Source organism: Mobula hypostoma, chromosome 24, assembly GCF_963921235.1.
Source record: "Mobula hypostoma chromosome 24, sMobHyp1.1, whole genome shotgun sequence".
Lineage (NCBI taxonomy): Eukaryota > Metazoa > Chordata > Chondrichthyes > Myliobatiformes > Myliobatidae > Mobula > Mobula hypostoma.
The window spans coordinates 21,599,096-21,613,080 of record NC_086120.1 but is presented as its reverse complement, the minus strand read 5'-3'; the positions used below and the strand labels follow the sequence as shown (position 1 = coordinate 21,613,080).

Genomic DNA, 13,985 nt, shown 5'->3' with positions numbered 1-13,985 from the left:
GCGGGGGTGGCTGCTACCCCCCTGAAATGAGTTTTTGCAGGGTGGGATGTCTGTTATTGTGACCTTCACTCTGCATTCCCACTCCGTAAGTCACCTTTCATCCTTGCTCTTACCCATCTGCATTCTTAAAGAACAAGTCAAATACCTTTCTGCTACTCGCCGAGGATGATTCAACAGCAGCATCGCCACTCGATTGTTGAAGATCATCGTTGCCAGGCAGTGAGCAATGAATGAACCAGCACAAGACTTCATCCTCTGCAATTTACCTGCTACAGATGTATCTGGTCGTGGCCACATTGGAAAGAGAACCCACATGAAGGGAGTTAGACTGAAATGGGTATCTCATATCCTCTGTCCAACATCCACTCATCAGATGTAGACTTGTGTCCCATTCTATACTGCTCAGCCATGAGCGATTTACCACAAGGCTGGTATCTACGGTCATCTTTAGTTGTCATCAGGTGGGGCTGTTAGTTCTTGGGAGAACTGTTGCCAGTAGTCTGTTATAACTAAACTGCCTTACAGTCTTCTTTGATACTGAGAAGTAGGGTCCTGGGGGCAGACCTCACTTACTATCCAGAGGCCTCTGATAGCGACAAGTAGATAAGGTAGTGAAATAGTGAAATGGAAAACTTGCCTTTATTGGACTGGATATGGAATACAAGAGCAGGGAGGTTATGGTACAACTTTACAAAGCGTTGGTTAGTACTCCAGCTGTGGCCTATGTACGGTTCTTGTCACAGGCCCACAGGTCTAGAGAAAGGACGTGATTGGACTGGAGAGGTTGCAGAGGAGATTTCCCAGATGGTACCTGGAGTGGAGTGTTCCAGTTACGAAGAGAGATTCAGTACGATAGGTAGGTTTTCCTGAGAGCAGAGGTGGCTGAGGGGATTCTGACAGAGGTATACAAAATTATTAGGGTCATGGATAGTGTAGATGGTAGAAATCTTGACAATAGCAGATATACCTAAAAGTAAAAGGCAGAAGTTTAGGGTAAGGGACATGAACTTTGGAAGGAAGCTGAGAAAGAACGTTATCACCCAGGGGATAGTTAGAATCTGGAATGCACTGCCTGAGTGTGTGGTAGAGGCGGAGACATTCAGAACAGTATCTACATAAGCAGTTGAAGATCCAACACAAAAAACGCTAGTAAATAGGATTATAAGATCTTTATGATCAGCGTGGGTATGATAGAGGGGCTGTTTCTGTGTAGTTTGACCCCATAACTCTGGCATTTTTGATTCTAGGCCCACTGGACATTTAGCAGCACCTGAGGCCTAAAGCACTGGGCTGCAGCGAATGATGTGCCTGTGTGCTTCACTAGATCAAAGTGTGCAAAAGGATCAGATCAGGGTGATCAAAGGGAAAGAGGGGCGGTGGGTGGAGAGAAGTTCATCGAACCCAGAGGCTATTTATTGATTGATTGATTGATTGATTGGGATATAGTGCAGAGCAGGCCATGCCGGCCCTTTGAGCTGTACTGCCCAGTAATCCCTTGATTTAACCCTAGCTTAATCACTGGACAATTTACAATGAGCAATTAACCTACCAACTGGTCGGCCTTTGGACTGTGGGAGGAAACTGGAGCACCCAGGGGAGAGACACGCGGCCACGGCGGGAATGTGCAAACTCCCCACGGGCCGCTGCGGGAATTGAACCCGGGTCACTAGCACTGTAGAGCGTTGTGCTAACCACTACGCTGCCATGCAGCCCTGAGAAGGGTGAGCACTGGCTGCCTGTGTGAGAGGGAAAGGGAAGCCTGGGAGCGCCCCTCGGGGCTTGGGAACCACTTTGGAGGAGTGAGGGTCAGGTGGCTGGTGGAGTGTTTGCCTGCAGAGGAGAGTCAGTGAGGAACTAATTGAGAGACACACTGGCCAAGCTGAATTCCTGGTCAGACTTGTACCAGGAGGCTCCTTCTAAGTCACATGCATTGCACTGTGAATTCCTGCTTCTGGAATAATCCACAGAATTCAGTAAGTACCCATGTGCAAGTTTAAAAAAAAACTATGCTCTCATTTTAGCTTCTTTTCCTATGAGAAGAAGATTCCTACCACCCACCCTATCTGTGCTCTTTATAATGTGTTGCATGCATCCATCCATATCCAGAACCTTTGCAAACTCAGGAAGGAATTTGAAGTAGAACCACGGCCCATGAGAACAAAGCTGCAAGCCCCCAGTACTTGTCCACCATCATTTTGGCATAACAATGACTAACTGCAGAAAATTATAGCACCACGTGATCAAAATCTAGATACAAATCCAGTAGATACTGAAACTTATTGCAACTCCGTGTGGAGCAACTTGCTTTTATTAATACAACTTCAGTATTCAAGTTATAACCACAAGATGGCGGAAGCAAATTAAACACAGCTGCCGAGAAGTCAATGGAATGAATTTTGGAGACTTGACAGTATTTACAACACACTGATGCTTCTTTATAATGTGTTTGACTTTGCTATTACTGGATGAATTTCCAGGAAAATATGCTCGGAATCTGCCGGTGAAACAATTAACTCCAAAGACCAGCAAAGTCAAAACAGCCAGTATAACTGTCCTCAATATGTACTCCAGGGCAGGAGTAGGCCATTCAGCCCTTTAAGCTGATTGTAACCCAACTCTGCATTCCAGTCTGTCCGCAGTAACCCTTCAAACTCTAGGTAACTACCATCTAGTTCAATTATCCAAGTGAAGAAAACACCATGCTCAGCTCTGGTCGAAGCAAAGTGATCACTCAGGACATCTCATGCACTCTCTAAGCTCCCAGTGAAGAACAAATACTTTGCTCAAATACCAGAGGAAATCAGTGCCTGCAGAAGCTGCAACTCAACTGATAGCTCACACCAAGGAGCCAGGAATGGACATGCTTGGTAAATTAAAGAGAATTGATACAGTGGAATTAGTCACTCTTAACAGAAACCTTATTTTGTTTTTAATTTGATTCCTAAACTTATTTACAACCATTGCCTGCTGACAACACAGCATGACTCCTGGTAAATAGCTCTTCATGCTGACAGTAATTATGTTATTCTTGTAACTAAAACAGTTCCACCATGAGGGAAATACCCTCTCTCCATTGGACACCAGGAATCTTTTGATTTTTGCAAAGGAGTTTGAAAAGTACATCACAAAGGTACATTAAACAGATTTCAAACAAGAAATATTTTTATCAAAGAGAGCAGCTCCTCAAATTGGTATCACTTTCCCATTTGGTTACAGAATCTCACCAATGTGGACTGCATAGGACTCTTGGTCTAATGAGGTACATCTTCATGTGGGGGAAGGGCTGCAGGCAGTGGGGAGACGAAGGAGACGTTTGCTTGCTATTGGTATCAAGACCCAATAAAGATGGAGGAATAGGTCAATGAACAGATTACTGCAGGACATGGTGGAGGGTGTATGTGTGACTGACGGGCAGTTTCATAAGAGTAAATAATTACCATGGAAACCATCTAAATGGAAGACAGGCTCTCCTTGCCAATGGCCAACAGCTGTAGTTCTACCATCACTTTGGTAGTACCAACGTCTGGCATCAAAATTGGGTTTCTGCAGATCAGCCTCACTCAGAGACACCAGCTCTTCCTCATCAGGATGCTCAGTTAATCACAAAGGATGGGAAAGCAGATCCCTCTGTGTGATGCAAACAAGCCACAACTTTCAGTCTTCAATGCAGCCTTCCTTCCAGATGCTGTCTCTTAGATCATGCTAGTCTGTAACAGTCTTAGACCACACTCCATTGCTGACTCTGCTCCCCACCCCTCACCATTTTCTGCATACTTTCTAAGTATTTGCTAGTCATGATGAATGGTCTTCCACCTTTATAGGTTAGCTCTGCTTCTCACTCCATAGATGTTGCCTGACCTGCTGAGTATTTCCAACATTTTCTAATTTTTGTTCCCTGTAGCGCCATCCACTCCATCTGCTGCCCCCAATCACTGCCACTGTGAGCTTTCTCAATAGTCCAGGCATCTACTTCCAGGGGAACAAACAAAATGCTGGAGGAACTCAGCAGGTCAGGGAACATCTATAGAGAGAGAAATGAACAGCCGACATTTCAGGGTAAGATCGTTCATCAGAATTGGAAAGGAAGGAGCAGAAGTCAAAATAAGTTTTGGGGGTGAGGAAGGAGTACAACTGGAAAGTGATAGGTGAAGGCAGGTGAGGGAGAAGGTGTGTGGAGAAATGAGAAGCTGGGAGGTGTATAGGTGGAAGAGGTAAAGGGCTGTAGAAGGAGGAGGAGGAGGAGAGGAGAGGAGACGTGGCAGAAAGGAAAGGAGAAGGGGTATCAGAGGGAAGTGATGGGCAAGTGAGGAGAAGAGAAGAGGTAAGTGGGGAGCCACAATGGGGAATAGAAAGAGAGACCGGGATGGGAGAGAAATTAATGGAAGTTAGAGAAATCAATGTTTATGCCATCAGGTTGGAGGCCACCCAGATGGAATATGAAGCGTTGGTCCTCCAACCTGAGCATAGCCTCATCATGGCAGTAGAGGAGGCTATGGATTGGCATATCGGAATGGGAATGGGAGTGGAATTAAAATAGGTGTCCACCAGGAAAAGCTGCCTTTTGAAATGGAGACAGCGAGGGTGCTCAACGAAATGGTCCCCCAATCTACATTGGGTCTCACCAATGAAGAGGAGGCCGCAGAGTGCCAGATACAGTAGACAACCCTGACAGACTCACAGGTGAAACATCGCCTCTTAGTTTTCCAACCTCCTTCACCTCCTTTCAGTCAACCAGTTCCCCAATCACAAGTAGCACATTGACCCTGACTCCTAAAACATCATCCTTCCGCATGTGCCACAAACTTAGCCATTAGGGTGACATCAGTGACTGCCAGGAAGTACTGGAACACCACATACAGTCACCCAAATGCATCCTTTTTCAGACTGACCCCAGATGTACAAACTCACTTGGAATTGAAAGCTTACCTGTACGTTGTATGAGGAACAGAAAATCCTGACACAGGGAATTCTAAAACTTCCAACGTCAGATCTCTGTTCTCCCCACTAGACGGCCTTACTTCCAAAAAGTCGGGGTTAAAGCAGAAGGTCGGTGCTTCGTTAATATGGGACACAGTGAATCGAAAAACTCCTTCAAATTAAGAGAGATTATTTTGAATACATCTTAAACTAGTCCTACTGCCCCGAGCACCCATGTCCCATCACCAGTCCCAGCTCCAACAGCACCCTGCCCCAATAACAGCAGTACCCATCCCCACAGCATCACATTGTCCTGTCTCAATAGGACCCAGTGCCATTAGCAACAGCGCCCAGCACCACATCTCAACCAATTGTAGTAGAGGTGCAATCACTCAAGTCGAGTGTGATGTTATCCTAAGGGGTTGTCTATTGATGGGTCCTCAGGTGTTTGTAGAGGCCGATCTGGGATCTACATATTCTGGTGCAGTGTGGGCAAGGGTAAGTGGTAGCTGTGCTTGGTGGTTGTGTCTTTTGGTTACTCTGTCTCTCCTTCCACAGCTCCTTCCTCAATAGATTTCCTCCAGGAAACTACTGAGTGCAATGTCTGCCTAGTTTTTTAGATGTAATATTGAATTTCAGGCTGATTTCAATGTTATCTTTCAAGCGTTTCCCCATGAGGGGGAATCACTGACCTTCCTGCAATTGGGAGTAGAGGATCTGTTTAGGGAGATGCCAGTTAAGAACCCTGATGACATGACCTATCCATCAGAAGTTGGTGTTGCTTTCTCATGGTGGAGATGCTGTTCATGTTGGTCTCCTCCTATACGCTGGTGCTAGTATGTTTGTCCTTCCAGCTGATCCTCAAGATCTTCCATAAGGACCTTGGGTGGTATTGTTCCAGGGTTTTCAGCTGTCTGCTGTAGGTGGTTCATGATTCAGATCCATACAGTAATGTAGAAAGGACAACTGCTCTATAGACCAAAAGTTTTGTTTGGACCTGTAGATCATGGTCTTCAGGGACTCTTTTCCTTAATCTTCATAGGCTCCATTAGAACTACTCAGGTGGTGATTGATCCTTGAGTTGATGTCTACTTTTGAGGAGCGAATGTGGCCAAGGTAGGGAAGGTGGTTGACATCTTTATGAACTTTTATGGAGGGCTGGATAAATGGTTGGATGGGCAACATAGGACCTGTGTTTTTTTTATATTCAAAACAAGACCGAGGGCCCTATATACATTCAAAATACATTGGAGATCTTCAGAGCATGCTGCAGTGGTGTTTTCTTCCACATACTGAAGCTCCATGATAGTGGTGGTGTTGACTTTGTTTTTGGCCTTGAACTGGGGTTGAGGTTGAAAAGCCTGCTGTCGGTCCTATGCATGATTGGGATTCCCTGTAGTAGGTCTTGGCCTATGAGGTGAAGGATGGCAGCAAGAAAGATAGCAAGTGGGGTGGATGAAATGATGTAGCCCTGCCTGACCGCTGTTTTGACAGTGAAGGGTTCTGATTCAGAGCTACTATTGCTGCCTATTGTGACTGATGTGCCAAAACATAGTAGTATCTACCTCAACCAATACCCAAGCTCTACCAACATCCAGGCTTTACCAGTATCCCAGTCCCACCTGAACCAGCACTCCAACTCAATAGCAGTAGTATCCCAGCCTCTACAACCAAACCCACCAGCCCCATATTGAAAACACAAGCAACAACGAGTCTTCCAGTACACCAGAATAATATAGTGCATGAAACCAAGCTAAGTTTTCTTACTTTTTAAATACATTTTAAGCTCACCCTGCCTTTATAAAGGCATTGCAAATGATACCTCAAGGCCAGACATGCCAATGTCCAGATCTCTGCTCCAAAGCACCAGATTTACAAAGACCATCGCAATACACCACAAGGCTTGCGAATAGGGGAAGGTAGAGCAAGGCATAGGATTCCCAGAGGTCAGGGTTTCTACCGCATGGTTTGGGATTCCCAGGGATCAAGGAAAAGTACTGCAGCATGAGAGCTCTCCGGGGAAGTTTGGAATATATTGAGATCTCCAGAATCAGGAGGATATGCTGAGCACCGTAAGATTCTGAGGCACCATAAACAGTTTTAACATTTACCTGGAATTCTCCGCTGTCGCCTCAATAAAGTGGATGTCTTTTTCTCATCTGCAATAAACTTCATCAGGTCTTCATCACTTAGTTTATCTTCTTCCTGAATAAATAATGCAAAGTATCCTTTATTCAAATAAACTTTTTCTGATGATTGATGGTACTGAAGGTCTGCCAACGAGGCGGCAAGAACCAAGACAAACCATTAAATATACCAAGACACTGCTGCAATTGTGGACTTCCCTTGTGCAATCTTTCCCAGTGAGACAAATAACAAAATATAGGGCAAATGATGAAGAATTTAAGCACTGGGAAAATGTAAATAATTGGAAATGTGCTTAAATTCATGGAATGGGTGACTATGATGGGTTAAATGTGATAGAGATCGTTTCTGAGACTAGGCTCAAATTGATAGTTGTTGTCATAGTGATATTGAGAGTGGTGAAGAGTAAACAGAATATTCATTGTACAATTAATCCACGTAACCAACTGTGTCGAAAGATTAAAGCTCTCGGTTCAGAATGGGCATCAATTAACTCCACAGGTTCTTAGACCTGAAAAACTGAAATCATCAGAAAGCTACAGATTTAAAAAGATTGGAACTTTCTGGGGCCATCAATTGGCTGTTCAACATCAATGGGTTGGAGTTTGTGAAAAAAAGCAAGAACTTGCTTTCAATTAACATCTACTTTATGTATATTTGAAAGAGTTCTACAACCAAAACATTTTTCAATAACTTGCATCTGTTGTAAGCTAGAAAATGCAACAAATAATTTGTGCAAACAAGGTCTCACAAACAAGATAAGGCTGGGGAAGAGAAGGCAATGGCACGGATACTGTATGGTAACGTAATTGGTGGAAATTCACAACCACCAACATTGAGTTGGGGTTTATTTTAAGAGGTTGGTCTGACATGATGATGTAATTACATAAAGTTTTTTTTAAAACCACACTTTGTGTTCAGTGTTTGAAGGACAAAAATGAATTTTAACAGTTTTTCTTAAGAACGCCTCGCTGTTTGATTTGCAAAAACCTACAATACCAGAGAGATCTCCCCCTCTCTCCTCCAACCTTCTCCGGTCTTTCCCCACCTTCACTCCTTAACACAAGCTTATGTTTTTTTTTTCAACCAACAGTGTTATAGTTAATGTATCTCTAACTGCAGACTTTCTTCCTCCCTGGAGGAAACGGACTCATAACATATTGAACAGTAAGCTTTCTTCTTTTTCAACTCAGGATTCAGGATACAAGCCACCTGCCACAGCTAACACAAGCACTGAATACCAGGAGTTCCTCCGTTGAGATACGTGGTGAGCATATAATATAAGAAAGAACAATGATTACTTTTGGTAAAGTTGCCACCATTTTATATCATTAAATAAAGCAATGGTTTCCTTTTTCCAAAACACCTTCTGTATACAAAATGTCCCAGGGTGTAACAGAGAGATCAAAAAAATAAATTTTGAGGAAGGATATGTGCGGGAAGTTGACCAAAACTTTGACTGTAGAGGGTGAGTTTAAGGGAAATTAAAAGGAGACGACAAGGTTGGTTAGGGAAGTTATCCACAACATGAAATCTTGGAGAGTGAAGTTATGATGCCAATGGAGAAGAAAAAGGAGAAATGAACAAGGCATAATTGAATGGAAAGCTCGAACAGCATAGGAACCAACGACAGGGTTGAAGAGAAGAACAAGAATTTGAAATTCATTTTGGGAAGTGAAAGATTCTATTCCCTCTCCTCCCACTCCATCAGCAAAATAAGAAACAAGAACATGTTTCATGCTGTGAGCTTGGCAGAAAGACAACAACTAGGCACACATCATTTCACTCCAGAGTCAGTTCATTGGTTCAGAGGTTTCCAACCTGCGGTCCATGGACCCCTTGTTTAATGGTATTGGTCCATGGCATAAAAAATCTTGGGAATCCCTGGGGATGGGGTTCTCACTACTTGCTCTGTCACTCCAAGTTCATTGTGTAAGTTGACATAGAAAAGAGTCACTTGAAGACCTGGAGCGGGGGGGGAGCTGAACACAAATGCACATACACTCAAAATTGAAAAGCCGCAGAAAGGTAGAGAAACTGACTCAAGAGGAAGTTGTCCCTGAAACTGGAAGCAGGTCAGTAACTCACAGAGAGCAAGCTGCACATTACAGACAGAGATTTAGTCTGAGAGAGAATGTATCATGCTGTGCAGTCACTATACCTGTTTATTGAACACGTTGAGAATATACTGTCTAGGTCGTAATAAGGGGATGTTGCATTTGCTGTCCAATGAGTTCGAGTGCACTTCAGTCCCAACACCTGCATAAAAAGACAGAGGAAAATTTATAGGAACTACACACTGCTAGGTTCCTCATTCTTCATGATCATGAGCTGCTTTGTTATATTGTAAGTAGCAAGAAGAAAATTAATTGGATAGCACTTACAGTCGACACTGTATAGCAGTAATGGGCCAAGCTAATCTTTATGTACTGAAACATTCCATAACACCAACCTGCCTATTTGTGTGTGAAATCAGCAGGATTAGATGTAAAGCCTAATTTACACAATGTCCAAACTTACTTTCTAATGACAATAGTGAGTCAAATCAGGAAGTGTTTTACAGTTTCTTGGCTGAATGGGTGAGGTTAAAATTGCTGCAATACTTAGATTAACACTTCAACACACATCCCAGCACCAGCAATGTCAATGACAACAATGGCAACTTGCATTTATGAAACCTTTTTGATGTAGCAGAGAGGGAAAATACTTCTGCGTTGTGGGAAGACCCAGTTTAGCATCATCCTGCTGGTTGACACTTGTGGGACAGACCACCTGGGAATATCAGGTGCAGTTAGTTCACTAGGAAAATGGGTGAGCGTACAACAGACTGAACTGATGTCCCAACTAGAACCCGCCATCCTGCATATGGCAAAAAAAAGTGTAGCAGAACATTCTAAAGTGCGCAAATAACTCTAAAGCGCTCAAGGGCCTCATCATCTCTCATGTAGTCCATGCTGAACTATTATTCTGCCAAGACCCATCGACTTGCACCCAGACCATAGACCTCCTTGCCCCTTCCAAATATACCTATCAAGTCTCTCTTAAATGCTCAAATTGAACCCACATCCACCACTTCTGCTGGTAGCTCTTTCAGTATTCTCACCACCCTTTGAGTGAAGAAGTTTCCCCTCCCAACCTCAGAAGAAAAAGCCTGCTTGCATTTACGCTATCTATACAATTCATAAATTTGTATACTTCCATTAAATTTCCCTTCATTTTCCTACACTCTAGGGAATAAGATCCTAACTTATTCAACCTTTCACTACAAGTCAGGTCCTCAAAGTCCTGGCAATATCCTTGTAAATTTTCTCTACACTCTTTCAACCTTATTTTACATCTTTCCTGTAGGTAGGTGACCAAAACTGCACACAGTACTCTAAATTAGGCCTCACCAACGTCTTCTACAACTTCAACATAACATCTCATCTCCTGTACTCAGTACATTGACTTATGAAGACCAATGTGCCAAAAACTCTCTCTACGAACTTATCTAACTGTAATGCCACCTTCAAGGAATAATAGAAACATAGAAAACCTACAGCACAATACAGGCTCTACGGCCCACAAAGTTGCGCCGAACATGTCTTTACCTTAGAAATTACCCAGGGTTACCCACAGCCCTCTATTTTTCTAAGCTCTATGTAACTATCCAGGAATCTCTTAAAAGACCCTATCGTATCCGCTTCCACCACCGTCACTGGCAGCCCATTCCATGCACTCATCACTCTCTGCGTAAAAAACTTACTCCTGACATCTCCTCTGTACCTCCTTCCAAGCACTTTAAAACTGTGCCCTCTCATGCTGGCCATTTCAGCCCTGGGAAAAAGCCTCTGACTATCCACACCATCAATGCCTCTCATCATCTTATACACCCCTATCAAGTCACCTCTCATCTTCTGTCGTTCCAAGGAGAAAAGGCTGACTTCACTCAACCTATTCTCATAAGGCATGCTCCCAATCCAGGCAACGTCCTTGTAAATCTCCTCTGTACCCTTTTTATGGTCTCTACATCCTTCCTGTAGTGAGGGGACCAGAACTGAGCACAGTACTCCAAGTGGGGTCTGGCCAGGGTCCTATATAGCTGCAACATTACCTCTCGGCTCCTAAACTCAATCTCATGATTGATGAACACCAATGCACCGTATGCCTTCTTAGTCACAGAGTTAACCTGCGCAGCAGCTTTGAGTGTCCGATGGACTCGGACCCCAAGATCCCTCTGATCCTCCACACTGCCAAGTGTCTGACCATTAATACTATACTCTGCCATCATATTTGACCTACCAAAAAGAACCACCTCACACCTATTTGGACCGAACTCCATCTGCCACTTCTCAGCCCAGAATTGCATCCTATCAATGTCCTGCTGTAACCTCTGACAGCCCTCCACACTATCCACAACACCCCCAACCTTTGTGTCATCAGAAAATTTACTAACCCATCCCTCCACTTCCTCACGCAGGTTATTTATAAAAATCACGAAGAGTAGGGGTCCCAGAACAGATCCCTGAGGCACACCACTGGTCACCGGCCTCAATGCAGAATATGACCCGTCTACAACCACTCTCTGCCCTTTGTGGGAAAGCCAGTTCTGAATCCACAAAGCAATGTCCCCTTGGATCCCATGCCTCCTTACTTTCTTAATAAGCCTTGCATGGGGTTCCTTATCAAATGCCTTGCTGAAATCCATATACACTACATCTACTACTCTACCCCCCTCAATGTGTCTAATCACATCCTCAAAAAACTCAATAGGTGCATAAGTTATGATCTTCCATTGACAAAGCCATGCCGACTATTCCTAATCATATTATGCCTCTCCAAATATTCATAAATCCTGCCTCTCAGGATCTTCTCCATCAACTTACCATCCACTCAAGTACGAGTCACTGGTCTATAATTTCCTGGGCTATCCCTACAACCTTTGTTCTACCACACTGTGCAATGCCCTACCACTCACTGTGCCAGTCCTACTTTGGTTTTCCTTCCCAAAATGCAACATCTCACACTTGTCTACATTCAATTCCATCTTCTATTTTTCAGCCCACGTTTCCAGCTGCTCTAGATCTCCCTGCAAACTTTGATAACCTTCCTTGCTGCCTACCATGCCCCCAATCATGGTATCATCGCAAATTTGCCGATCCAGTTTAACCCATTATAAAACCATAAGATGTAAGAGCAGAAATAGGCCATTTGGCCCACCGTATCTGCTCCAACATTTCATCATGGTTGATCCAATTTTCCTCTCAGCCCCAGTCTCCTGCCTTCTCCTCGAATCCCTTCATGCCCTGTCCAATCAAGAATGTATCAACCACAGTGCCTATAAAAAGTATTTACACCCCCACCCCACCCCCCCCCCCTTGGAAGTTGCAGAGTTGTTTGAAGTGTTCTTTTGTCTTCATGGTGTAATTTTGCCAGGATACTAACTCACCAGCAGTTGGACCTTCCAGATACAGTTGTATTTTTACTACAATCAATTGAAACACAGGTCTCCAAAATCAGATCTCCATTTGACTAATTATGTGACTTCTAAAACCAATTGGCCGCACCAGTGATGATTTGGTGTGTCATATTAAAGGGGGGAGGGGTGTATACTTAAGCAATCAACTATTTTGTGCTTTATATTTGTAATTAATTTAGATCACTTTGTAGAGATCGGCTTTCACTTTGACACTGAAGAGTCTTTTTCTGTTAACCAGTGTCAAAAAAGCCTAATTAAATCCAATAGACAATAGGTGCAGGAGTAGGCCATTCAGCCCTTCGAGCCAGCACCACCATTCACTGTGATCATGGCTGATCTTCCACAATCAGCATCCAGTTCCTGTCTTATCCACATAACCTTTGATTCTGCTATCTTTAAGAGCTCTATCCATCCTTTTCTTTAAAGCATCCAGAGACTTGGCCTCCACAGCCTTCTGGGGTAGAGCATTCCATATATCCACCACTCTCTGGGTGAAAAAGTTTTTCCTCAACTCCGTTCTAAATGGCCTACCCCTTATTCTTAAACTGTGGCCTCTGGTTCTAGACTCACCCATCAGCAGGAACATGCTTCCTGCCTCCAGCGTGTCCAATCCTTAATAATCTTATATGTTTCAATCAGATCCCCTCTCATCCTTATAACCAATAAAATATTAAAACTTCTCGGGGGGGGGGTGCGGTTTGAGTACTTTTTATAGGTGCTGTGCATATAGACTTGGCCTCCGCAGCTGCCTGTAGCAACAAATTCCACAGATTTGCCACTCTCTGGTTAAAGAAATTCCTCCTCATCTCAATTCTAAAAGGACAGCCCTCAATTCCGAGGCCGTGTCCTCTGGTTTCCGATGATAATCTCTGGATTATCATCCAGATCATTGACTTAGATGACAAACAATGGCGGACCAAGTAATGATCCCTGTGGCACACTTGTAGTCAGAGAGGCAACAACTACTACCACTCTCTGGCTTCTCCTGCCAAGCTAATGTCCATTCAATTTACTACCTCATCTTCAATGCCAAGTGACTCAACCTTGTTAACCATGATCCCACGTGGAACCTTGTCAAAGGCCTTGCTAAAGCCAGACATCCCACCCTGCAAAAACTCATTTCAGGGAGGTAGCACCATCAATTTGCGGGAGACTTCCGGGAGAGGTGGGGTGTCTGCAACAGAGTAGCTCCTTAGCAGCTGGCCAGCGAGTTTAAATAACCTTAGCCATGCTAATGAACGAATGACACCTGTTAAACTCACCTCAACACGTCTTTACAGTCTTAACCCACCATGGGCAATAGAAAAGTCACTGTTGCAAACAGTGCAGCGAGCAACACTGTCATTATTTTGACCCCTATTAGGCAGGGGTACACTTTAGTGTAGTCTGGGGTGTCGTACGTTTTATATTTTTTTGGAACACTCTATAAAGGCGCGCTCTCTCTGCCTCTCTCGTGGTCGCTCGT

General features: G+C 43.9%; 1 protein-coding gene across 1 annotated transcript in view; it reads right to left on the bottom strand.

Moving 5' to 3' along the window:
- LOC134337483 (dedicator of cytokinesis protein 8-like) overlaps positions 1 to 13,985 on the bottom strand; it is a 244,031-nt gene that overhangs the window by 156,786 nt on the left and 73,260 nt on the right. The window contains exons 12-14 of the mRNA XM_063032540.1: positions 9,224 to 9,321; positions 7,029 to 7,122; positions 4,927 to 5,089 (exon numbers count right to left, since the gene is read on the bottom strand). Coding sequence (XP_062888610.1) covers positions 4,927 to 5,089; positions 7,029 to 7,122; positions 9,224 to 9,321 — 355 coding nt within the window. The remainder of the gene's footprint in view (positions 1 to 4,926; positions 5,090 to 7,028; positions 7,123 to 9,223; positions 9,322 to 13,985) is intronic.